Genomic DNA, 27776 nt, shown 5'->3' on the forward strand with positions numbered 1-27776 from the left:
TATCCCTAGGGGGGGGGGGAAATGCTGCACCCAGACCTTCAGACACTCAGGCTCTCAGCATGGTGTATTCTGCCAAACCAGCAAGGAATCTGTGCTAAGCAAGCAAGTCCTTGACATCATCCCAGAAGCCAGAAGGCCCAGCACCAGAAAATCATACACTGGAAAATGGAAAAGATTCTGCTCCTGGAGCTAGTCCAAGGGGGCAGACATACATCTGCCCTCCACTCCTCTTATTCTAGATTATCTTGTTGAGCTACTTAATAAGGGTCTCTCCTTCTCCTCCATAAAGATCCATGCCTCTGCCATCTCGGCACACTTTGATACAGATTATTCTCCCACACTCTTATCAAACAGTTTCTTAGAGCAACTTCTAATATCAGGCCTCCCAGAAGACACCCCACCCCAGCCTGGGACCTGAACTATGTTTTAGAAAAGCTTACTGTGCCCCCCCCCCCCCCCGAGCCTGCAGCATCCTCAGAACTACAGTACCTCTCTTGGAAGACTGCCTTTCTCCTGGCTATTACTTCAGCCAGGAGAGTGTCAGAGCTTCAAGCCTTAATGGCCATTGAGCCATTTATCATCTTCCATGCAGACATGGTCTCCCTGAGAACCAATCCCTCCTTCATGCCAAAGGTGGTTTCAGATGGTACCCTCAACCAGGCCAACCACCTGAACACCTTCTTCCCTAACCCTCAGAACAAGAGAGAAAGGGTACTACATTCTTTGGATGTGCACAGGTAGCTCAGATTTTATCTGGATCCTACAAAGACATTCAGGAAAACTGACCAGCTCTTGGTCAGCTTTAAAACAGGGGCACAGGGGAAACCAATATCCAAACAGACCATTTCCAAATGGATAGCACACTGTATCCAATTTTGCTACTCCTTGCATGGAAAACCACTTCCTATGACCATCGGAACCCATTCCATTAGGGCAACCTCTACTTCTACAGCATTCCTTAGAGGGGTACCCACCAAGGACATCCTGGAAGCTGCCACATGGACTTCAGTCCACACCTTCACCAAACATTACCATCTGAACCTATTCTCAAAAGCTAGGGCTGGGTTTGCAATTCAGCAGGGCATGCTCATCCAATCTTAAGTTTCTGTTAACCTTCCACCCTTCTCCTTAGCTTTGGGAATCTTCCCAATGGTTAGGACTGCAGCAGTGAAACATGAAGAACATAGTACAGTTGTGTACACTTAACATAAATGTAGATGTTCGAGTGTGTTCACTGCTGCCATAATGCTTTTCCTCCCCCCTGATATCTGCTTTCCTTAGAGACACATATTTCTATGGGGGTCTCTGACCCCAGGACTACTAATAATTATTAAAATTGGACTTCTTTGGTTGGTTAAGGCAAGAAAAACTGAGGTAATAGTGTCGCCTGCTCTCCTTTATTGCTCGGATGACCTAACGTCACCCAGCAAACGACAGCAGCCGATGCACAAAACTTTGTCTCTGGTATTCGGACCGACTGAGGGCTACCACAGCATGGATAACCCAATAGTTAGGACTGCAGCAGTGAACACACTTGAACATCTACATTTATGGTAAGTGTACACAACTGTACTTTACTTATATTAATAATACAACAAAGTTTCTAGATTGACGGAGATGCATTTTTTGGATGTGAGTATTAGGATGTTAACAAAAGATATGTGTGTACATTGTATCAGAAAAAATATTTTTCCAGTTATCATCTGCATTTCCTGAGTGAGCATGTTTTTTTTACAGAAAAAAAATATTGTAAAAGGGCAAATGATGAGGGCTGCCCATATGACCACCCTTATGGAGGATTTGGTCAATGAACTCAATTACATTGAGGAACTTTTTGTAACCAGGGGTTATCCAAAAGAAGTAATAAAATACATCAAAGAAGACATTTTAAGGGGGGTGGGGTCACCAGTATTCTCCTTTGATGCCCCTTAGTGAAGATACTTCAGGTGGAGGGCCAGCAGTAGAAAATGACCAGGAGTGTCTATTCCACCAAAATGTGATTAGTAGGAAGCGAAGTTCAGAGCATAAGCTATTTATGGCAGTAGATTACCACAGAGATACTAGTGAGGTTAAAAACATCATGTTGAGGTATTGGGAACTTTTGTCCAATATGCCTAATAGCTTGGAGGTGTTTACAAAGACCCTTAAATTTGGGTACAAAAGAGGTGTGAATTTGAAAAACTATTCTGAAAGTAAAAAAGGTTGTGCAGAGGATAACAGCAGGAAGGGCACCTTCAGATGTGGAATGTGCCCCCAATGTCCTTATATTTCAAATGTGATAGAATTGCAACATGGGGATAAACATGACAAACTAGTAGCAACAGAATACTATACTTGTTACACAAAAGGGATAGTATTTGTGTAAAATGTTTCTCGTACTATGTGGGGAAAACTGAGAGGAAATTAAAACAAAGAATATACGAACACATGTATGAGATTAGCAAAAACAAAAAAACAAACGCACTATTTAAACATTCAGTAAGTTGTACCCAAGCTAACTTTAAGTTTTGGGTTTTAGAAAAGATGGAGATTCCAGAAAAGGGAGGAGACTGGAAAACAAACCTTGAATATAGGGAGCTTAAGTGATAGTTAATACTGGATGCCTGTAACCCCCCCCCCCCCATTTAAACAAGCATTTATTCCATTGTCCCTGCCCTATAAAGAAGGGCTTTGAAATATTGAATAAAGACAACATCTAAAAATTGATATTATATTTTAATATGGTGTCATCCCAGTATATATACATTTTAAAAAAGGATTTTATAAGGTGTTTGTTACATCGATGTATTAACATTTAATTGATTGTAATTAGAGAGCAACCAATGAACACTGTGCTAACTTTAATAAGTTAATTTATTGCAATTAGTGATTGTATTTAAATGATTTTTAGTTGTGGTAATGTATTCTGATGAGGTTCCCTGTGAGGGATGAAAGCACTTAATCTTCTTTACCATTAAATGTTTTTATGGTGTTGAACTATTAGCATTTTTGCTACTGTTTGAGTGATTTGCAGCTGCCTTTATTGGGTCCAGTGTGCCTGCTGAGTTTTTTAAAAGGGTACATGGCCAGTATACCAAAGCCTAATGATCTTGTATGAGCTGTAAGTCACATTTATGCTCCCTGTACAGAACTTAGGCCGTAAAAGGGACATACAAATGCAACTACCCTGAACTTCTTTTCCACCAGTTCAAACGCTGTTATTGCTAGTTGGTCTGAACTTCTTGTTGCTGTACTGAATACATAGCCACCAGATAAGTACCCTGTTGGGGTTATTTTTACTTTTCTTGGTCTTGTATTTTATTTTTCTACGTAGAGTTTGTCATCCAAGAAGGGAAAATGTCAGTGTGAGGCAGATTCCCCATAAGGATCATCGTGAACATTATCTTTTTTGTTTGGGTGCTTCCCACCACCATACTTGTTGTAGTATCTGTAAGGCATTTGTGCCCAAGACACACAGAAGCCATTTGTCTTCCATGGCCATTTATCTTGAAACCAACTGGCTTAAATAGTTAGTCCATGGTACCATGAAACAATCCTTTAACCCTAAGACACCCCCACTAAGTAAGAAGGCAGCCAAGAAGTCTTGGGCAGATTCTTTAGCTGTACAGCCTCCACTGAATGGTAATAGCTGTGTAGGTTGTTGAGCATCTATGTTGGATTCCTCTGCTGTGACCCAGTTTTTGCAAGCATCTGCTGTGAACCTTGGTGGGGAACCATGGTTGATTATCTTGATGGGCCCTAGAGGGGTTCTGCAGATATTGGTCAGGGAGGAGGCTCTGGGTTATCTTATCGAATCTCACCAAGGGTCAGAACCTCCGGTGTTTGTTAGGACTGATGTCCCTTCAAAGTAAAAACAAAAACTGAAGCATATCTCGATCTGCCCTAAGGATCCTCAAAGGGAATGGCAAGAGTTTACTTAGGGCTTGTTTTCTGCCTTGATGGCCCTAAAGCCTCCTCAAGGGTTTTCGGTACCTGCTCATCCCTGGACCTCTACCCCTTCTAAATGGCTTAAGGAACAAGATTCCTTGGATGAGGATTCAGTGTCTGTTGAGGGATCTTTATCCTGTTCTTCACAAATGACTTCAGGTTTGACCTATGGTCCTGATGAAGAGGAGTCTGTTAGCCCTGAGTCTCCTTTTGATGAATTGTCCTTTGGGGACACAATTGCTAGGATGAGGGAATATTTTAAGTGGGATTCTTCTCAGGTGTCTGATATTCAGAGAACATATGAGTTGCTTCTTGGATACTTCTAAACAATCGGCAGTTCTTCCCGTGTTGGCTGCCTTGTTAGATACTTTCATTGCTCCTTCCAAGTCTCGTGATTCTCAGCCTCCTGCTCCTAAGAAACCTGATAGGTTCTGTAAGGTTCCTGAAGTTGTCAATTTTTTGCCTTCTGATAAGGATAGCCGGGCAATGGAGAGGATTGGTAAAAAAGTTTACACTGCTTCTGCTTTGGCCTTTAGGGTATTTAGTTACCTGACCCACACAACCAGGTATGCTGTGACCTTGATTGCTCAGATTTGTCAGGTTATTTCTGACTTCCCTGATTCTGAAGTCAAATCCTCTGCCATATCCATTTTAGGTTCTGCTTCACATGTGGCTCACCACTCTATTAAGTAAAGCTGACACCTCTTCTATGGCTTTGGCTTTTGGGTCTGTCATGAGGTATTATTCTTGGCTTTGTTTCCAGTCTCTTCTTGAGGACATTAAGCCAAGTTGTTGGATGCTTCTTTGGATAAACAGCGTTTTTGGACTGCTGCTGGTTACATGTTTAAGTCTCTTCAAGAGAAAGGCAAAGCCTTGCAGAACTTTAAACTATCTTTGTCTCTCCTATCTCTAGGTTCCAGAGGAATTATCATTATAGATCTGTGTTTGTTTGTGGGCAATCCCCGCTAGTCCTCCAAGGGCAGGAAGGGTGATAGGCGGGGCCCCCTCTGCTAACGCTTCTCAGATTACTGTGGTCCAGAATCCTCCTTTATCTGATAAGCCTGCTTCTCTTTGACAATTTGCACCCCCTCCCTTTTTCAGACCAGGTTCCTTTGTACCTTCGACTGTCTCTTTGTTTTCCAAATTGGTGTTTCACACTTCAGACTCTAGGGTTCTTTCTGTCATCTATCAGGGTTACTTTATGGTATGCAGGTCTCTCCCTCTTTTTTCAGGGATTTCATAACCTGCTCTAGAGCAACTTCCTCACTTCCCAGAGGTTTTAGGCTCCCTGGTGAACCAAGAAACCATTCAACCTGTCCCCTCTTCCCAAGTGGGAAAGGGATTTTATTCAAGGATGTTTCTGGTTCCTCAAAAGGAGGGCACATGGAAACCTATTCTGGATCTCTCCTGGCTCAACACCTTTCTTAAACTCCCTTCTTTTCTGATGCTTACTATAATACTCTTCTAACCCTGTTTCCTCATTTATTACTGCAGGTTGTTCTGGTGTCCTTGGATCTGAAAGATGCTCACCTTCTTATCCCTATCTACCCTCTTTTCATTACATTTATCTGTGCCTTCCTTTCATTTTCAGTTCTTTGCTTTGTCCTTTGGCCTCTCTACTGCCCCAATGGTATTCACAAAATGTCTAGCTGCTGTGATTGCTTTCTGCAGGTTACAAGGCATTCAGATTTTTCCTTATCTAGATGACCTGTTGCTTCAGGTGCCTTCTCCCAGTCACCTGTTAAGAATCTGAAGCTCACAATTTCTCTTCTTCAAAGTCTGGGGTTCACTGTCAACTTCTAAAAGTCCCTCCTGACTCATTTGCCGGATCATGTGTATCTGGGATGCAGGAATCAGGCAGTTTCAAATTTGGCCTCTCTTCCACCTCCAAAAGTTTTGTCATTGACAGCCTTCTTTCAGTCTCTTCTTCCTCTGACTGCCATGCCAGTCAGGGAGTTTCTTCGGGCCCTGGCATTCATGGCCTCTTCTGTTCCAGTGCTTCCTCTTGCCAGACTGCATATACTGAAGTTTCAGTGGTACATCAAGTCAGTTTAGCTACAACATTGTCACCCTCTGGATTTCAGTGTACCTCTCCTTCCATGTCCAAAGAAGGAATTTGAGTGGTGGATTCAACAGTTTGCTCTTAACCCAGGCCACCCCTTTCAACCTCCAGTCCCTTCACAAGAACTGTTCACCGATGCCTCAGACATGAGGTAGGGGACTTCTTTTGGTCACCTGAAAGTTCAGGGTCTCTGGCCTCCCTATCAGACATTCAGACGACCATATTGACATCAAAGAGATGAGAGCTCTGATTCTCACCCTTCAAGCTTTTCACCAGTGTTCTCTCCAGGCCTCTTGAAGGTGTACAGACAACCCTACAGTGATGTGGTATGTCAACAAGCAAGAAGGCACAAAATCTTTACCTCCTCTGCAGGATGGCTCTTCAGGCTTGAGAGGTGGTTCTCAGGTATCAGTTTACTCTTCAGGCAGTATACAGTCTAGTGGCAGACACTCTGACCAGGTCCAAAACACAGGCTCATGAATGGATGATTCATAGAGATGTTTCTGGACATTGTCCATCTGTGGAGTATTCCTCGGTTAGCTTTTGCCTTCCCACTGAACAGGCAGCTTCCTGTTTTTTGTTCCAGCGTGCCATGCCATCTGGCTTGGAAGATGGATGCCCTTTCTTTCCCTCCTCTTTCTCTTCTTCGAAGAGCGCTGCAGAGTATTCTGCTGGACTCACCAAAAATCATGCAATTGACTCCCTTTAGCCAAGACTAAACTCACATTGCTAAAATCCATGAAAATTACCCTCTGCAAACCCATGATCACACAAGGCCAAGGGGTCTCTCATCCATCTCTTTTCTGAAGATGTGCTCAGAGTTTTACAGACAGTAAGGAAATCCTCAAGTAGACAATTTTGTAAGTCCAAATGGAAAAGATTTTCTGTCTGGTGTCATGCTCGTAACCAGGACCCTTTTTTACTGGGGGTCCCTCTGGTCCTCTCTTATTTGTGTGAGTTGCTCCAGTCTGGCCTGACCTATTCTGTGAAGGCCTATTTGTCAGCCATTTCTGCTGGTCTACCCCTTAAATCCTGCTTTGACTTCTTGTTTTGAGGTCTCCCTTAAATCCTGCTTGGACATCTTGTTTTAAAGTCAAACAATTTCTTAAAGGTGTGTTGCATATTAAGCCTCCAAGAAAACCTATTTATTCCCTCTTGGGACCTTAATTTTGTGTTGGAAAATTGTCTTGGGCTCTTTTTGAGTCTGCAGATTCTACTTCTTTGCAACATTTTACTCTGGAAGACCATTTTGTTGTTGTCTCTTATTCTCCTTGGAGGATTTCTGAGCTCCAGGCCCTTATGGCCATTACTCATGTTTTGGTTTTTCAGAGGGCCATGGTGTCCCTTTGTACTAATCATTGTCTTATGCCCAAGTTAGTAAATAAGTTGTCCTTGAATCAGTCGGTACAATTCCCTTCCTTTTTCCCTTTTCCTCATTCTGCTAGTGAGAGGGTCTTCCACACCTTGGATTTACACAGACAGCTTGGGTACTATTTGGATGAAACTATGCATAAGACTGATCATTTTTTGTTTCCTTTCATCCCAAGTCTTTGGGTTTGGCTGTATCTAAGGAAACCATTTCCTGCTGGATATCTAAGGCCATTTCCTTTTGTTATTCTTTTCATGGTAAATCTCTGTCTACTTCTGTTAAAGCTGATTCCACTAAGACTTTTGCCTCTTCTGGTGCCTTCTTCAAGGGGTTGGGCACCAGTTGCATCCTTGAAGCTGCTACTTGGTCTACAGTGCATACATTTACTAAGCTTTATAAGTTGGATATGGTTTCTAGGGACAGAGCAGGTTTTGCTGAAACCATTTTATTTGGGTTAGTTGAGGTCTCTTCTCAGCTTTCCACCTCCCATTCTGTTTCTTGAGCTTTTTTACTTTGCCTTCTGGTTTGGATACTGCAACAGTGGTATAGAAGGATATAGTACAGTTGTGTAAAAATCTTATCATAACAGTAGATGTTCTTCTCTTCACTGTTGCAGTATTCGTTCCCTCCCTCCAACCCCCTCTTGTTTGTCCTGTTTTTTTGTTTTAGATTCCCTTCTTGCTGAGAGTTTCCCCTTTTTCGTCTGCTTTTTTTTCCCCTTCTGGACGTGCATGGACTGCTTTGTTCTGTGGAGACTCTTCTCTTCTGGGGCAATTCAGTTCTGGGTAGTTGCATTCATATATTCCTTTTATGCCCTATATTCTGTACGGGTAGCATAAATGTGATGTATAGTGCATATAAGATCATTAGGCTTTTCTATACTGATCAAACATCGGGTTGCCCTTTGTGGGAGATCCCTTATGTTTTGCATACTGCAACAGTGAAGAGAAGGACATCTATTGTTATAAGATTTTACACAACTGTACTTTACGCAGACAGAAACTAACTGGTTACCACTAAAAACAAAGACACCTTCTTATTAATTAAATTGTCTTTTTAAATTGATTTGAGAGAGAGACTTCCCTCCTCTTAGGAGTAAATGGAGACTAAGTAGCAGCCCATACCTGTAAGGAAGCCTATGAATTTCAAGGTTGTATAAACCATCATTCAAAATAGCCATTGCAGAAGCACCCTTTACCTGAATTGCCCCAACTGTCTGGAATACTGTCTCAGATTCTATTAGAATTGCAAGTAACCTTCATCATTCATCAAACTGCTAAAAAAGCATCTATATGAGAGAAGCAAGTGTGATTGCTAGATTGAACCAGGATGGGTAGTGCTCCAGTTTTCCATAACTGGTTTGAGTCAGCCAGGAAGAGCCATCGTCTAGACAACCATCAGGGTGGCTCACATTTTTATTGTTTTCTTCTCAATAGTAACTAGTTCACATTCAGCTAGGTGCCTGGAAGACACATACACAGGACAGAATGTGGAGGAAGTCCTGCCACTTCCATGAGGGGCATTCCTTCCAGTGGCCCTGCTCCTCCCTTTGCAGCACAAGTGGTGGTGTCCTTGGTCTTCGTCAGGGAGATCACACTAGTCTGCCCTTGAGTATGCATTTACCCTTCCAAACTTTCCACCTCCCAAGAGGCAAGTGGGCCATGCTCCTTCACTCCTCTCTCTTCCTGCCTGCCGCCTCCAGTGCTGGGGTCACTAATTGAAGCCCAGTCGCCTGAATTTTACTTAGGGCACCATTTGTCTGGGCCATACTGCCAGGTGAAGAAGTAATTTCTCTAATTTATATGCACATTCTTTGAAGTACTGCAGTTTAAATATTTAGGATATATTCTACTATAAATATGGTTTTAATTGGCTGTTAAGTTCATGTCAGTAGTTAGTGCAGAGGATTAAGGTTCTGAACTGTTAATGAGCTGCTTTAGGTGTCTAAAGTACAGTATTTGATTACTTTCACTTTCATTTACCAACTGTGTGAGTCTGAGCAAGTCACTTAATCAGACAGTGCTTCCAGGTCAACCCTGAAAAGGGACATGTGTCCAGATGGCTTACCTGGTTAACAAATGTATAAAAAAAAGGTATGCAAAAAGAATTTTAAAATTTGTTTTACTGACTTTTTAACATGTCTTAGTTTTAGCAACTGTTTAATTATTTTTATTTATTTAGATTGTAAGAAAATGTTATCATGTTGTGTAACATCTAATCTTGATATATATTGTTTATTGTAAGTTTTCTTGTGTTATTTTCCTTTGGTCCGTAGGCAGGGACCTGATTATCTCGGAGAAATGAGCTTTCTGGCAGACTCACAGAGATGCTTTTCTAGCGCTCTTCTGGAGTTATGAATCCACAAATCATATATATATATATATATATATATATATATATATAGCAGACTTTCTATTAGTGAGGCAGATAGATCTGTTAGCCATCTTTTCATGGAGCAATGCAAGGAGGAGTTCCTGGAGGACACAGTGCCCTGTTTAATTTCACCAAATCTTTTGGATTTCTAATAGCATGGTGGGAATGGAACCCTTTCCTAAGTCAGGGTATGCTTAAAGTTCATGAAATTAGTATTGTTTCAATCTTTGTTAGGCAAAAGTGTTCTTTGCAGCACCCTCAATGTGCCCAGAATTGGCTCCTGCAATTCATATGGAGTTACATTTACTAGTAGTATATTGAAATACAACTGTTTTAGTATTTATTTATTTATTTATTTTACTTAGACCTGGTCATCTAGTACTGTTTGAACTGTCTGTATCTTTTTTTTCTATGTTGTTGTCATTTCTGTTTGTAAATCCTAGTTTTTTATTACTTTGTGTGTCTGTATGTAGGACACTGTAATCAGCGGATGTAGCTGCTTCTATATCAAAGCTACTTTTGTCTTTTTTTTCCCAGAATACAACACCTGGTTTTCTCATATCAGTTTTTTGAACTGTTGGTAATGGGTGATCCCCATGTGATAAAAACTTCAATATTCTCTACAATGCTTTGTAGCCCATGTTTCAAATGCTTTTCTGTGTGCCTTTTTCCATTATTCTTAATCCAACTCTTGATAACAAAAGTTCAGAAAGAAAGAAAGACCAAAACTAATTCTTATTTCTGAGTAGTAGCAAGATGTTTGTAATGTTGGGATGTCTTGTCTGTGGTAATAAAATAAACTCTCCCAGCACTGTCCAGGATGGTCCCTTTATAGGTGAGACATCCTGCAAAGAAGTACCCCAGCAGACAGGCTTGCTGTACCAAATGGAAGAGACTTTCTATTTTGGGAGAGATGTACTATATTCTGCTCCATTTGGTCAGTCTACAGGTCAGAGTAGTACATCAGTTAGTCAGTGGTCAGATTGCATGTCTTACTTGCATCTGCCTGTCATGTCCCTGTGGAGGGTAAAATTGTGGCTAAACATCAGTTTCTTAAAAGTGTGCTACAGCTGTTTCTGTCTTTGAAGAACTTCTCCCATCCGTGTGATTTTAATTTCATGACTGAAGAGTTTGTTCTCTGTTCAATCCCTGTAGCTCAGCAGTGCTTAAATTCCTTTGTAGTAAAAAAAGTTTTTCCTGATGACCATCAAATCATTATGTAGGATCAGTGCAGGATATGTCATGTAGGTAACTATATATGACCAGTAACAGACTTTGGGCATCTGTTATGACCAGCCCATATTTCATCCAGAAAATGATTTCTGAAGTGTCTCCGAACTGGCCCATTCATCTCCATTTTCTTTGCCTGCATAGAGCTCAGAGGGTAGAAAATCACTCATGTGTGTACTTTCAGGCTTGGCTCTGTCTAGAAGGGGTGTATGAGTATAGGAGTTCATCCCTTTGTTTCCTTTGCTCTAGAGAGTTTTTGTTTTACAGTTGCTAAAGACTTTCTAAGAGAGTTGACAGCTGCTTTATCTTTTGTCACTGTGAGGCAAACTACCTGTTGGAAAATGCTGCTGTCACAGGCCACTCTGCTAGAGGTTTGGTTTGTTTCCATTGCTTACTTTAAGTATCCCTCCATTGCAAACCTGTGTAGCATGTCCATTGGTCATCACTGTATGCTTTCACCAAGCATCATTGTCCCTGCTGAGACGCTAGGAGCTAAGCATCCTTTCCTGTATCTGAACATAGAACTCAGTCTTCTGAACTTTGGTCACTAGAATGTTCTTCTGCTCCTTTATTTTGGTAAATGGGTAGATGGTCTAGTCTCCAGGACCGTTTCAGTTATTTCACCTTAGTACCTTTTCCCTTTGGTGTTCAGTCCAATAGTTTATTCGTGAAGTAAGGTACCTGATTTTAAGTATGAGTATGCTTTCTTACTGTATCACTTAATCTACAAGGAGACCTTCCTAGATGGATCTCAGATAGTCTTGCACAATTGCTTGGACATTAGATGTTAGAGTTCCTTGTGTGTCACACCAGTATAAGCTGTATATTACTTGATTGCAATATTGGTGTTAAATTTTTACTGTTATTTCTTAATTTTTCAGGAAGTGTGGTTGCTGTTGGTTGTGAGTGAAGTGGTGGCTCAGGAGACGTATTTGCATATTTGTCATAATAACATGTGCTGGCACTAAATTTGGATACCTCTGAGTGCAGCAGATTTTAAGAAAAAAATGTCAAAATCATATTGACCATATGGATGACCTTGGATATTGACCAGTTAAGTAGGGTGCCCTTATAGATTAAATGATATAATAAGAATGTGCCTACTGTTTCTTTAATACAAATGGTTATGACCCGTTTATTGAACTAACTCATTAGTGAGTGTGATTGGAAGAGAAAGGAGATGGCACAATAATGTATTAATTAGCATTGCTGCCTTACAGTGCTTGGGTCTTCAGTTCATTTCCCTTCAGTGGTACAGTATCATCCTTGAGAAAGATAAAGTTGATACCAGAACCAGAAAACGATTAGTTATGAAGATAAGTAGTACTGATGTTGATTTGTGCTCTGCTGTGAACTCAGCAATTCTTCATATATTCATTTTTTTTCTGATAGCCACTTTATTTTTCTCAGGGTTGTTGGTGGCTAGACCCTTTTGTCCTGGTAAGCAGTGGGTATCAGACAATAAATCAGTCTTAGATTAGATGCCAGTCCACCCCCCCCCCTTCTCTGTCTATCACACACACAGGCAATTTAAAGGAGAGCTGAAGCTTCTACAGCCCCATTTGATTAGTTCACAAGTCATCATGCATCATTACTTGGGCATCGGTTATTCTGTGGTCATGGTGCATGTGTCAGCTACTTCTGCCCAGCAAGACCATGTGGAGGAAAAATGTATGGCTAAGCATCCATTCCATAAAAAGAATACCACATTTCTCCCTACCTGTGAAGAAACCTTCCCCTCCATGGGCCTGAGCAATTTGTCTTTGGGATATGGGATAAAATAGGAGGAAATAGTGGAAACCCATGAGCACATAGGTAATACTTGATGACTTCACACAAAATGCAGCTGAGCCAGAAATGCAATCGAACTGGAGAACCAAACTCTGTGAGGTAGCTGTGCTATACCCTGTTTAGGGAAGGGAGGAGTTACACAGGCTCACAGAAGATAAGTTGGGAATTTTCTTCTAAATCTCACTTGACCTGGTAATATGCTAAGTATATACCACACTTCTCAGCTATGGATTAGCTCTCCATTCCCAATTTGTAATCCACTTCAGTACATTTGAAGTTAGTAGAAAGCATAAAATATAATACAATGAAACGATTTAAAGACAAGGATTTCACTAGGTAGTCACTGCGGCTTTGCAGCGAAAAGGGGTAATATTTTATAAAATTTATTAGGTTACTTTTCTTTTAAAAATGGCATAGTTTTATTAACAGAAGCAATTTTGAAATTAACATACATTGCAGTCTTTATGCATGGTGCACTTAACTAAAATTCCCAAATGCTGACATTCAAGAAAATATTTTAACTTATTTGTAATTAAGCACTACAGATAGAAGTTACAGTTTTAATAACACTACAGTATAACACATGTAAGAGTCTCTTCCTATATGAGTAAACCATTTACTCTTGTTCTCTTACCCCATAATGTAAACATAATCTTACTTTCAATTTTCTGAGAGTATGTACCAGGCCAGAAATGCCCTCTGTGAATAACTCTGTCCAATTCAGAAATGAATCCCATAATGTTCACTTGTTTGGATTTATCTTTCCAAGTTTGTGCATCTCAAATCCATTTATGCATTTTTTTTATTTCAGGTTTGTTCTTTGATTTCCATGTCCATGTAATTATTTTTTTAGCCACTAGCATAATCAGGATAACTTATACTAACTCAGAATAAAACATTGTCACTGCCTATGTAAAATGACCACTGTGCACTCATTTCACTGTACTGACTTTAAAGAAACTGTACATTATTCTTTGAACCTCTAGTGGAATTATGTTGTAGTATATCTGTATGTTTATTTACAGTTGCAATCTTTGAAATAACAGAGTCATGTTGTTTTTTTTTTTTTTTTTTTGCATGTCTAGATAATTTGTAAGCATGCTGAACAAGTTTGTTATAAAGCTTTTTTTATTTTATGATGGTGAATATGCAAGGCTATTTTATACATAGTGATATAGTTTTGATAGCTTCATCTGTAGCGCATTGAATTCTGTTATCCTCCTTGTGATCCATCTGAACATTTTGTTATGTCCTGGTTTTGATTACCTTTATTTAAATTTGAAGTCCTGGTGATGTCACCAGTGCATAGCAGGAGCACTTGTTACTCAGATATGCAGAACACATTTGCATATAAAAAGAACTCCTGAGGAGGATTCAATGTTAACAGTGTAACTGTACTTAACTGTTTTAATTATGTGCATTTCTCTCTTTTTTTTAAGCTGCTGACATGCAAGGAATCAGAACTGTAGAAATTAAAAAGGTAATGTATAATCATCAGTAAAATAAGTTTTTAACTGCGCTAGTTATATTGTAGTTCATTAACACTCTGAAGACTGTTTAACGGTTATCTTTCATGTAATTCTGCAAGTGACTGGTACTTCATACTGTTAGATTTTTTTTTATTTGCTAGAAGATTGCTCAGTACGTTGTATCTTCTTTTAGATGTTGTCAGTCCACAAGCAGTCTTTACAGAACTCTGAATTTCTGCCAGGGCACATTCTGGATTCAGTCCTAAAGGCAGTTATCTTCAAAAGGATGCAGTGTACTGTTAAGAAAACAGTCAAACTGAATGAAGAGATGAGGGACCAGATAAGCATCCGTCAGTAGCTTTTATAGCTTAGGAGATAGTCTGACCTACTTCTACCACTGGGCTCATCCCTCAAAAGCAGGATCTCCACCCTATCCTCCTTTCTCAGACATCCCTCTATCCTCCAGCCCCCTGTGCTGCTGTCCAAGATTCCTCTTGATTCTCTCTTCCTTACCTCGGAGTGTATCTGTCCTGCTGTCCAGTTGTCACACTGAAAAACATTCTGTTGCAGTCCTGTCATACTATTGCCTGTCTTCTCCCACTACTCTATAAAGAATTCCCTAACACACTCTGGTTCCCCCTTTATTTAGGCTTTATCCACATTTCTTAAGCTAAGAGGTTGAGAGGTATGCAAATCTCTCTTCTGCTGCTGCCAGTGATTGAGTGATCTTACTCTTTCTGTCATGCACACACTTTACACTTCAGAAAATTCACGCTAACACAAATCCTATTATTTAAAGGAAAACTCCATCCTCTTGTAGAGACAGTTGTCACCTCTTCTGTCAGATTTACATAAGCAGCAACAAAGTATTGAAATTCTAAGCTTTAAATGTTGGTTGTTTATGTTAAGATAACTTAAATGTAGTATCAATATTTCTTGGGACATTTAGACAAAAGTCAAAAAATATTGTTTCTTGTAAAGTATCAACATATTTAGCATTTTCACCCCCCCACCACCACCACCACCACAGGGTAGAACAGCAGAAAGAGAGACAAGTGGCAACCCTATCCATTAGGTGCACTGATGTTTGTGTCTTTCGGCTTTTCCCAGTTAGGGGTCACCACAGCAGAACTCCGGTCCGCTAATGATTGGCAGTTGATTTTTACATACCAGCTTGCCAGGCCTGATGCACAACCTTCAACGAAGGTATGCCCATTCACGCATGTCTCCACGCAGAAGACGCTCTAGCTGAGAATTGAACCGGAGAGCATCTTACTGTGAGGCGACAACGCTACCTCAGCACCACCACCGCGGGTTCCACTAGGTGCACTGATAATGTTCACAAAAAGGTCTTTTATGCTTTTTGTGACATCCTTCCAGAGGGGAATGCATATCTGCTACCCGCAGATCATGGTAAGAGATTCCCACTGACTCTCAGTCAGTCCTTACATTGTTAGAGTGCATGAGCATTTTGTATTCCACAAAGGAAATGTGACCACTGATGGCAACTGTAATATACAGTTGAATTTACTTTTAACGCATGTTTACTATGTGCTCTTGCATTAAAAACATTAAGAAAAGGAAATCAAAAGTACTTAACTGTGTTTAAATGCACACACAGACATGTGCAATTAAACATAGTACTGCATCCTACATAGAGTATTCTACATGCTACATGCATTTTTATATACACACAGGTATATATGTGTGTGTGTGTGTGTGTTTGTGTAGAAATATACAAAAATACTCTAGAAGTACTATATACCATTAACATCCAAAGCACACGATGGTCACAAACAAAAGACTTTTAATGAAGCTTTCAGGTCTACACCCTTCATCAGCATACAAAATCACAGTACATTAACACATTTAAATAGAGGACCATTAAAATCACATGATCAAGCCAGCCATTCAAAGAACCACTATAAAGGAATATACAAATTCAGATTAAAAACATCACTTAACATCTATTGAAATTAATTTTCATGTAGTTACTTATTAAAAACATAATACATAAGTATAAAAAACTATTGCATATATATATAAATGAATAAATACATCTGTGCATTTAATATTATAAATTCTCTCGCTGCCTCTTGGTCAAAACTGGTTTTAAACTAACTGTTCCATTAAGACCTGGATACTTATCAGCCTGTAGTCGCACTATCCATTCATATTCTTTTAACAGCAAAAAATTATCAATATCACCACCTCTAATGCACAACTGCAGAATAGATATACATCTAAATTTAAATGCATGTGTCTGAAAATCATGTAGATGCCTATATAGTCCATTTGTCTCAACCTTTCTTTTTATTTCAGATCTATGTTCTATTATCCTATCCTTCAGTTTCCTAACTGTTTTCCCTACGTAAAATGCACTACATAGGGTGCAAGTAGCAAGGTAAACTAATTTAGTAGAATTACAATCTGCTCTACAAAAAAAGTCAAACCGTTCACCTGTTGTAGGATGCTGAAAACTACTACTAGTGTCATATATGTCTGGACAACAGACACAATTATAACATTTAGATGTACTCATCTTTGTTCGTACAGGCGGTATTTCACTTTGAAAGTCCTTATAACATAGCATCTGTTTAAGTGTCCGACCATTCCTAAAAGCATACTTTGGTGTCGGGCCTAATAAATCTTTTAGATCTGAGCCAAAAACTGGTTTATACAAACTACTTCTACAACTAACAGGAGTAGCTATGGGTACATCAGTAGCGAACACGTTTGCAAATTTGGTCCTATATATGTGGGGAAAAGCAGTATATATTGAATGAAAGAAATGAGTTTAAACACCTATTGGACTGTTATTGTAGATTTGTTGATGATTGTTTTTTTGTATGGACAGGTACGATAAGTGAATTGGAAAATTTTTTGCTGTATTTGAATTCTACGACGAATTTTCTTAAGTTTAAAATGAATTTTTCCAAGAATAATGTTGTATTTTTAGATGTAAAATTATATAGGAAATGTGATGGGTTACAGACGATGATACATAGAAAAGATGTGCATGCAGCTAGGTATTTGAACACAGCCAGCATGCATCCGGGACATGTCTACAAAAGTATATTAAAGTCACAGTTAATAAGGGTAAGCAGGTTAACTAGTGAAGATGATGTCTTTGAAGATGATGTTAAGAAAATGATGGAAGAATTTATTAATAATGGATATCTATCAAGGGATGTTAATATGACCTATAAACAGGTTGTACAAGGTAGAAGTAGTTTGTATAAACCAGTTTTTGGCTCTTTAACCATGTTACAAACAGAACAGGTAAATCAACAAGCAGAACAGGTAATGCATGTCGAAGTGAATAGGACAAAAGATAGTAGTGTTTTAAGGTTCATTACTACCTATAATGCCAACACATATGATGTCTGTAAGATTATTGAAAAAAACTGGGCCATATTAATGGCCCAACCAGATCTAAAAGATTTATTAGGCCCGACACCAAAGTATGCTTTTAGGAATGGTCGGACACTTAAACAGATGCTATGTTATAAGGACTTTCAAAGTGAAATACCGCCTGTACGAACAAAGATGAGTACATCTAAATGTTATAATTGTGTCTGTTGTCCAGACATATATGACACTAGTAGTAGTTTTCAGCATCCTACAACAGGTGAACGGTTTGACTTTTTTTGTTCTGCAGATTGTAATTCTACTAAATTAGTTTACCTTGCTACTTGCACCCTATGTAGTGCATTTTACGTCGGGAAAACAGTTAGGAAACTGAAGGATAGGATAATAGAACATAGATCTGAAATAAAAAGAAAGGTTGAGACAAATGGGCTATATAGGCATCTACATGATTTTCAGACACATGCATTTAAATTTAGATGTATATCTATTCTGCAGTTGGGCATTAGAGGTGGTGATATTGATATTTTTTTGCTGTTAAAAGAATATGAATGGATAGTGCGACTACAGGCTGATAAGTATCCAGGTCTTAATGGAACAGTTAGTTTAAAACCAGTTTTGACCAAGAGGCAGCGAGAGAATTTATAATATTAAATGCACAGATGTATTTATTCGTTTATATATATATGCAATATTTTTTTATACTTATGTATTATGTTTTTAATAAGTAACTACATGAAAATTAATTTCATTAGATGTTAAGTGATGTTTTTAATCTGAATTTGTATATTCCTTTATAATGGTTCTTTGAATGGCTGGCTTGATCATGTGATTTTAATGGTCCTCTATTTAAATGTGTTAATGTACTGTGATTTTGTATGCTGATGAAGGGTGTAGACCTGAAAGCTTCATTAAAAGTCTTTTGTTTGTGACTATCGTGTACTTTGGATGTTTGTGTAGAAACACATATACAGTTACACAAAATTTCCATTTTGATTTGTTTCTCTTTAAAGGACATGAAGTACACACACAGGTATATAATATAGTTCTCCATTATACACACACACATATGTTTTTAGACACATGTGCTATATATATATATATATATATATATATATATATATATATATATATATATATATATATATATATACATATATATATATATATATATATATGTGTGTGTGTGTGTGTCTATATATATATGTATGTGTGTACACACACAGATACATACACCCACCCATATGGGTCCCCTTCAGAAGCTCGAACGTTTACTTACCCAACTGTTAAAAACGTCAAAACAAAAAAGTCGACGACCACACAACAACAACTTCCCGGCATATCTACTTTCCACTCCAGGTAAGTAAGCTTTTGGCTATCTTGTTGAACTTTTCTATTTCATTTATTTTTTCATATTCACTAAACAGCAAAAGCACTGCTTAGTGAGTGTAAAATAGTAGCTCAATCAATCTCTCTCTCTCACTGTCGTACTAGGATACACTGTCATATACAGACATTTTTTATATTAATTTTTTCTCTCTCTCTTTTTTTTTTTTTTTTTTTTTTTTTTTTTAATTTTACACTCACTAAAGAGGCAAAGCTCTGCTTAGCGAGCGTAAAATAATGGCGGTCATTAGTTTTTTTCAGGCTGAGCTCCATGGCAGCTTGATATGCTGCCATGAAACGACAGACTCATTTTTTCAGGTGGCATTACCTGTAGATTAACACCTTGCTGGAGAGCATTTGATGTCCGTCTATTCATTGTTGCAGTGTTCTTTACGTATGGGTTGTACTCCGCCCAATGACCCGACGTCCGGCCTGTATACAAAAGCTTAAAGCCACTGCCTGTACATGGGAAGTCGCACAAAGGCACAGATAATGTCAGCCATAAAAGGGTCATCTGTACATACAATCTTCAAAACTTTTTTACCACCATTTGGAAAGGTTGACTTGTACGTTCGGTTTGCAGTTGGATATTGTTCGTTTCTTTTTACAACTTCAGATAAGTACCCTGTAGAGGATTTAAGTTGTTGCTACCATCTCTTGTTGTTGTTATTGTCATCCAGGAATGGCAAGTGTAGGTGTAGAAGACAAATTCCACATAAGGATAGCCACGAGCTTTGTTTTTTCTGCTTAGGGCCTACTTACGACTATCACTCTTGTTCTGTCTGTCATGACTTTGCACCTAAGATGTTGCGTAGAGGGAGCACATCAGCATCAGAGAGATGAGGGCTGTGATTCTAGCATTGCAGATGTTTCATCCTCTATTCTTGCCAGGATCCCACAGGATTCTTACAAACAATGCCACTGTCCATTGGTATATAAACAAGCGGGGGGGGGGCACAAAATCTTATCTTCTTTGTCATCTAGCCATCAAAACATGGGCATTGGCTATTCAGTACAAAGTGACACTGCATGCTGTGTACCATACCTCCTCTCTGCTCAGAATTTAGTGGCAGATGCAGTAAGCAGATCCATGACACAATCCCACAAGTAGATGCTTCACAGGGCTATGTTCCTGGATCTAGTTCACCGGTGGGGTACTCCAGAATTGGACCTCTTTGCATGCCGATTGAAAAGACAGCATCCTCTTTTTTTGTGCTAGGGTCCCTCACCCTCAGGCATGGAAGGTGGATGGTCTATCCTTTTCATGGAAGGGGATGTTTCATTATGCATTCCCCCCTTCCTTCTAATTCAGAAAGTCCTGTTGAAAATTCTACAGGAAAAAACAAATATCCTGCTAGTGACTCATTTTGGCCATGACAGCACTGGTTCCCTCTTCTTCTGCAATTAGCCAAGGGTCATCGCTACAAGTTACCTCACTGGGTGGACCTATTCGCTCAGGACAAGAGGTCCTTGATCCACGCACATCCGTCAGCTCTGCAAATGACCTTGTGGGCGATCAACCTTTGATCCCTTTCAGGCACCTGTTTTCTAAGTGCATGCTTAGGGTTTTGCAGGAGGCCAGGAAACCCAGTACTGGAAAGACTTACATTTCCAAGTAGAAAAGATTTTCTATCTGGTGCCAAAAAAAAAATAAGGATCCTTTCTTTGCGGATATTCCTTTAGTACTTTCTTACCAGTGTGAGTTGCTTAACAGTGGTCTTTCCTATTCCTCAGTCAAAGTCCACTGTTCTGCCTCGTCTGCTTGCTTGCCATTGACTCCCCCCTTAGCTTCCAGGATAAAGGTTAAGCTTTTTCTTAAAGGCGTCCTACACATAAAACCTTCTAGGAAACCAGTTCCTCCTCATTAGGATTGTAAGTATGTGTTAGAGAAGCGTACTCAGGCCCCTTTTGAGCCAGCAATCTCCACTTCTCTAAAGTTTTGTACATGGAAGATAGTACTCCTAGTAGCCTTAACCTCTGCTTGGAGGGTCACTGAAATTCAGACATTGATGGCTTTGCCCACCTTTTTGGTTTTCCACAAGGACAGAGTATCTCTGAGAACTAATCCAGTCTTTATGCCTAAAGTGGTAAATGAGCTGTCTCTTAATCAGTCTATCCAGTTGCCTGCTTTCTTCCCTTCACCTCAGTCCCCTAGTGAGAGGATTCTACATTCCTTGGATGTACATAGACAACTCAGATTTTATATTGACAATCTAAGTCTATTAGGAAGTCTGATAAACTGTTTGTGTTCTTTCATCCCAGAGCTCTGGGTTTACTTGTTTCCAAACAAACTATCTCTTCATGGATCTCTAAGGCTATTGTCTTTGTTTTGATTTTTATGAGAAACCCTTATCTTCAGTTAAGGCCCATTCCACAAGAGCAATTACCTCCATAGGGGCTTTTTTCAAAGGCCTGGATACTCACTCCATTTTGGAAGCTGCCACCTGGTCATCTGTTCATACGTTTACAAAACATTACAAGTTGGACCCTCTCTCCAGATCCAGGGCAGGATTTGCCAGGGCAATGCTGCATGTATTTGTGGAAAATGCTTCTTCTTAGTCTTCTCCATTCCACCCTCCACCCTGGGTTCCCTTTGAGATTTTGTACTCTCCGATATGTAAAGAATACTGCAACCTTGAATCGAAGGACATAGAATAGTTGTGTAAAGTCTTACCATAACCGTAGATGTCCTTCTCTTCTGTGTTGCAGGATTCTGTCCCACCTGCCTTCCCTCTACAACTTGTTCTTTCCTAGGATGACTATCCTTTAGGCTCCCTTTGAATTTCTTTTCCTCGTGGGGCTAACTTATTCCGAATGTTATACATGCAGACGTCCCTTTTATGGCCAAAGTTATCTGTGCCTTCGTGCAATGTCCCACTTACAGGCAGTGGCTTTAAGCTTTTGTTTACCAGCTGGACATCAGGTCATTGAGCAGAATACAACTCATATGTAAAGAATACTGCAACATAGAAGAGAAGGACATCCATGGTTATGGTAAGACTTTACACAACTATTCTTTCTCCAATTAGGGTGGGATCTACAGGTCACCTGTTCTCTAGTCTAAACAACAATAATGCATTTTCTCTTGCTTCTCCTTGACTTAGACTGACTTCTGAGATTGTTCTTCACATGTACAGATATGATGTTGACCTAATCTTGAGTCAGCCCTTCAGTGCACACCCTAACCTTCCTTCTGTCCTCCCAAATGTGTAAGTTGCCCATGTATTATTGTAGCTTTAACATCATCTGTGTTAGTATGTTGATGTATTAGCATACTTCAAATGTGCTTCCCTACCCATACCCGAGTGTGAACTGGATAATGTTGCAACTCCTTAAGTTCCCTTCCTTAACTTACAACTTAACAGTTAGTGTTTGTCTTTCAGAATAGCTGCCAACATGGTTTCTGCTAGTGTGCAGACAGTCATTCAGAGTTTTTAGGCTTTTCGGTTTTCACCATGGCTTATACCTAGGACTCACTGGCTGTGAACTAGACTTCTTGCAGCTAGTTCAGAACTCTCCATCATGATTAAGATTACTTAAGAATGAGCTACACTGGCTGGCCATTCATCAGTGCATTTCATTTAAAGTTCTGGTCATGGTTTGTTTAGCCCTGCGTAACTTGGATCCTACAATCAAATGGTAACATTCTGGCCTAGTAGTGGCCAGCCCACACTCTATACCTAGCCACCAAGGGTCTTCTGCCTCTTCTGGAGGCACAGCTTGAATCCTCTGGCATATGCTCATTTTACCTTCCAAGTCTGTTGTCTGGGAATGGGCCGACAAGATGTTTCTGGACTTGAAGTTAAAGTTGAACACTGAAATAGTGTTGTGTAAATAACAGGGTGTGGAGGAAGGCTTGCAACATTGCAAAAAAACACAAAAAAACAAACACCTCTACTCTTTATTAGTGCTGCGTTCTTCAGAGCTTGACTCTGAGTGAAATAGCCAGATTTGTATGCATTTGCTATAATAGTGGATCATCTGAAACTTTCCTTTATCTGAAGTCATTGTTGAGAAAGATTGTGTATACTTCTAAAAGCTTCAGAAGTTTATCATTTGGAATATTTTACTCCTGTCGGGGTAATATACAGCAAAGGACAAGGGATGATTTTTCTGGCTAAACTGCAATCCATTTACTAAGTTGCGAGTGCCAGCTCAATGGAAGAATATAGTATGATTTCACTTGCTGAATATCTGGATGAAAACTGCAAAAAAAGGTTGTTGATTCTGGAGACTTCCTACATCTGAACTGTATATTTCTGTCTTGTCAAGTTTGTGTAGTTGTGTTTGGAGTATTGGTTTCCTCATACTGACAAAGTCGTACAGATTTTTATGAAGTAATATAAAAACTCTATCAGTAAGAAACTAGTAATAAGGCTAGGGCTGGTAGTTTTGAGGGTTTTAAATCCAGGTGTCTTCATGGGGTGTCTTCTTTTGAGCTCTTTCTGTCTTCCATTACAGATTGGCAGTTTTTTCTTAATCTTTCCATCACACTGGGGCATGCAGTCCGTAGGCGAGCAGATGCTGTAACCTCATATGATGTGCTACCAGAGTGCTTTTTTTCTTATGGTTCTCCAACAATGGCCATTCATCCGGTCCCTTCAATCTGTTTGCCCATTCATTCCTGTGAGGGTGAGGGCCATTCCCGGCCCATTCATTCCTTGAGAGACAAGTACTGATCACAGATCCATCACACTGGCAGCCATTAGAGCTTTTTCTGCTTTTGCCCTACCTGCAGCCCTTATGATTGACGTTAAACTACCACATCACCATGGAATGCCCAACTATGTTCTACCCCAGTGCATGTGCTTCTACACACACACACACACACACACACACACATACACAAAAACTCTGCAGAGGGCTACCATCAGTGGCTTGGCTGTACCAAACTGACTTCCCCAGTGTACAGCCCTCTTTTTTTGCCTGCAGCCCTGCACCTGTATGGTAGCAATTGCCAGAATAGAAACCAGCAATCCTGCCCCCAAGATGGGTGAGCTGGCATCTGCTGCTTAGTGCCCCCTATCTGTTCCAGTGCCTGAGTCACTAGTTAAACTCAGTTTGTCCGGGGCATATTCAGGGCTTTATTCTTGTATGCCAAAAAAGCTTGCCCAAGTTATGGTTGCAGATTATCAAGGGCAAGGACTCTTTTCTACAGTCATCCCCCTGGATCTTAAGGATCTGATGGCCCATTTTAATATTTTTCCAAACCAAGCCTTATGGTTCAGGACCTAGACACATATCCCTATGTGAACCTTTGGACAAGTTTGTATCTGGGGCTGGTGGTGGAGCAAGGTGCTTCTTCCCTGTTGTGATCTTACAAAAAGTCTGAGGAACCAGAGACTATTATTTCGGAGATATGCAAGGACAGTGATGTATTTCTAAGGCTTACATGAACAGTGATTCTTCCCTTCCCCATCAGTCCATCTAATGGTCTTGCATTTAGAGAAACTTTGAAGTTCATTAAATCTTCAGTGGACAGACTTGTAGGTGTAATTCTTTTTTCCCCTGAAAATCATAAGTGAGTATATGGGGAAGAAGGATAAGGAACCATGTTATTTCTCTATGGAGAGGCAGTCATCAAGGTTACCATACATGCATCCTGAAAGTACCGAGTCACTGTTTCTGCAATCCTCAAGAAGGATGAAGCTGTCTGTGAGCCCTTAGCTGAATGAAGCAAGTATTGACCAGGTATGCCTGGGTTGACTCCTAGACAGTCACTTCACTCCAGCATGGGAATAGACATCTCAGGATTTTACCATCTTGCTGCCAAACAGAATGTAAAGTCTTGGACAAGGCTGATAACAGACTGTAATCCTCTGTCATGCTGGGGTTAGAGTACACAAATATTCTTTCTGTCTTTCCAGTTTCTTGTCTTTCTGTGCTGTAAATGAGGCAGTAAACAAGTTTCCTTCCATCCCTGACTCTGTACTTGAGCAGCAAGTGATTAAGACTCTGTCCCTAGTTTCCAGATTGGATTTTCATGTGTCCCACATTAGGTTAACTATGCTGATATATGCTACATATGCCTATACCTGATGGCATGGCAAAGGTTATCCTTTTTGAAATAGTAGCTCAGGAATTCCATCCCATATAAAAAATTGTAAGGTTAATTAGGAGGATATTTGAGGGATCGGAGGTGAAAATTAAAGTGGGTGGGGTCCTCTCTGATAATTTCTGCTTGAGCTGAGGAACAAGGCAGGGGTGTCCTCTTTCCTCTTTGTTATTTTCATTATATTTAGAACCACTGGCAAAGAAAATAAGGGACTCAGAAATTCAAGCATATAACTGGGATGGTAGTCAAGAAAAGCTGGCTCTATTTGCAGATAATATTATTTTATACCTGACTAAACCAGAAAGAGAGATTACAGTGTTGTGGAATATTTTGAGACAGTTTCAGATCTTTTTGGGATACAAAATTAATGAAGCTAAAACAAAGGCAATAGTGATAAGTTATGTACCCACGCACAAATTGGTTAAGCAATGTCCGTATTTATGAGAATATGATGAAATATGTAGGAGTATGAATTAAAAATGATTCTGGTGTGGCTGATAAGGATATGTGGGAAGAGATTAAACAAAAGATAATACAAAAACTGAGAAATGGAAGCTTTGTTATATGGATATGGGGTCAGGCATATTTTTATCAATCAGAGGATATGTTGTGGATAGCAATTAATAAAGAGCAGAAGGACTTCATCTGGGAGGGGAAGACGGCAAGGGTGAAGTGGAATAAGCTGATTCTTCAGGTAGAACAGGGCAGACTGTGATTACCCAATTTGAAAGGGTATTTCAGAGCTGCACAGTTAATGTGCCTATACATAGCACAATCAGAAAATATAATTCAAAGTGGAAAGAGATGATGATGAAATGGGGGAGAAGCTCAAGAAGGGAGGAGAGACTGGGATTTTGGATGCAGACCTTTTAGGATAATAACAGTAATCATACAGAATATTATATCCATGAAGTAGCAGAAAGTATTCTAAGAAGTAATCCAAAACAAAAAGGTTTTCCAGGTACAAAGTGAAACAAATAACCAAACCGAAGTACCCAGGGAAGGAACAAGCCAGCACTAAAAAACTCAGATATTTTTAATGCAGCCAAATAAACCATAAACACACGATAACACACATTAATGCATGTACTCTTAATACAAAACGTTTTCGTCAGTATTCAGAAGACTTCATCAGAAAGTATTCTAAGAAGTAAGCCAACAGGGGAATGGAGAAAGGAGATTCTGCCAGTAAGGATGACTGCAGTTAGGGATATAGACAAGAGTCAAGAGGTGGCTGGAAGTTATTGGAGAAAATTGGCAAAGGAAACAAGGTATTGGGAGCAAATAACTAGAGAGGGAAAGGTAATAGAATGGGAAGAGGCCAAGACTTTAATTGAACTGAAAATCAGAGATTGCCTTCCCTATCAAGGATTGATATCAGAGTATAGGCAAAAAGAAAGAAATGGGGTCCTAAATGAAAGACCAGCACTGGTAGAATTTTCAGCAGAATCTAGAAAAGAAGCTGAAGAAATAATTAGTATAGCATATAAAATATTGCATGATAACTATAAGTATCAATCAGAGGCAGTTAGAAAGGATTGAGAAGAGATTGGATAAGCAATTCACAAAGAAACAATGGCAGGATATATGTATGTCTTCCAAATATGCAACAAAATCTAGAAATTTAGGATTTTTGCTTGGAAATGTTTACATAGATATTTTTGTACCCCACGTAAACTCTAGAGAATTTTTCCTTAGGTAGACAGCAAATGTTGGAGGTGTGGCGGGGAAGAAAGAGGTACTTGGGTACATATTTTCTTGGAGTGCTGTGGGTTGTCAGATTTTAAGGATTTCCTGTGGGATGCACTGCCCGAGATGCTGGGAGGGTTGATTGGTGTGATAAGGGAGATGATTTTTCTGAGCTGTGATACAGAATTGAAATCGCCTAGACAAGGTAAGATCTTTCTGTGTCTAGTTATGGAGACTGCCAAAAAAGAAATTACTAGAAAATGGAACTCAAAATCTAAACCAAGTATATTAGAAGCAGTGAATATAGTAACAGAGATAAAACAACTGGAACTGAGAGCTTTAAGAAAGGTTAGGAGCAAGCTAGATAGAAAAAAATGGGAATTTTGGGAACAGTACAGGGGAGGAATGAGGTTTAAAAGAAGGCAGGACTTAAATGAGCTATGTAATTGAAAATTATTGGGTTGATTATAAGTGATGTATAATGTTTGTGATTAGGAGTGTGTCAGTATGGTTTGTGATGCAAAATGCTTGCAAATAGGATTTTTGGTGCAGTTTATTTTAATTTATATAAATGTATGATTGCTTATGTCGTAAGTGATTTAATAAAGATGTTTATTGTATAAAAAAGGGGTAGGAATTGAATAATTTATGTAATATTGCTTAGGTTATATGATGTATAGAAATATATGTGAAGTAAAATATTTGTTAATGTTAATTTCTTAATACAGTTTGTTTACTTTTGTATAAACGTATATTTGCCTATGTCACAAGTGATAACTCAGTAAAGGTGTTTAAAAAAAAAAAAGGGAGGAAAAAGCATTCCATCCCAGATGTACATTTAAAAGGGAAAATTCTTTTCAGCCAACCTACTTAAGATCTGCTGGATAACCTCTTGGGGACTCAATAGGTTCCTATTTTTATGGAGGACCTTGTTCTCCTTCTCCTCACCACTACCACAAAACAGCAATAAGCTTCCTCATAAATGTAGTAGGACAGTGAAGATTCATATATCTTTCCTAAATGTGGTGACTGGGACAGTTCTTTGATGGTTTCCCA

The 27776-nt window shown here is 39.4% G+C and overlaps 1 protein-coding gene across 8 annotated transcripts in view; it reads left to right on the top strand.

Annotated features, from left to right (window-relative positions):
- The window catches only part of MPDZ (multiple PDZ domain crumbs cell polarity complex component), a 3829210-nt gene that overhangs the window by 3594512 nt on the left and 206922 nt on the right, over nt 1-27776 (top strand). For all 8 annotated transcript variants that reach the window (XM_044061234.1, XM_044061239.1, XM_044061240.1 and 5 more), the window contains one exon: nt 14192-14232. In XM_044061234.1, the coding sequence (XP_043917169.1) occupies nt 14192-14232 (41 nt within the window). The remainder of the gene's footprint in view (nt 1-14191; nt 14233-27776) is intronic.

This window comes from Protopterus annectens, chromosome 2.part0 (assembly GCF_019279795.1).
Source record: "Protopterus annectens isolate FY-2018-M chromosome 2.part0, PAN1.0, whole genome shotgun sequence".
In the NCBI taxonomy this organism is placed as follows: Eukaryota; Metazoa; Chordata; order Ceratodontiformes; family Protopteridae; genus Protopterus; species Protopterus annectens.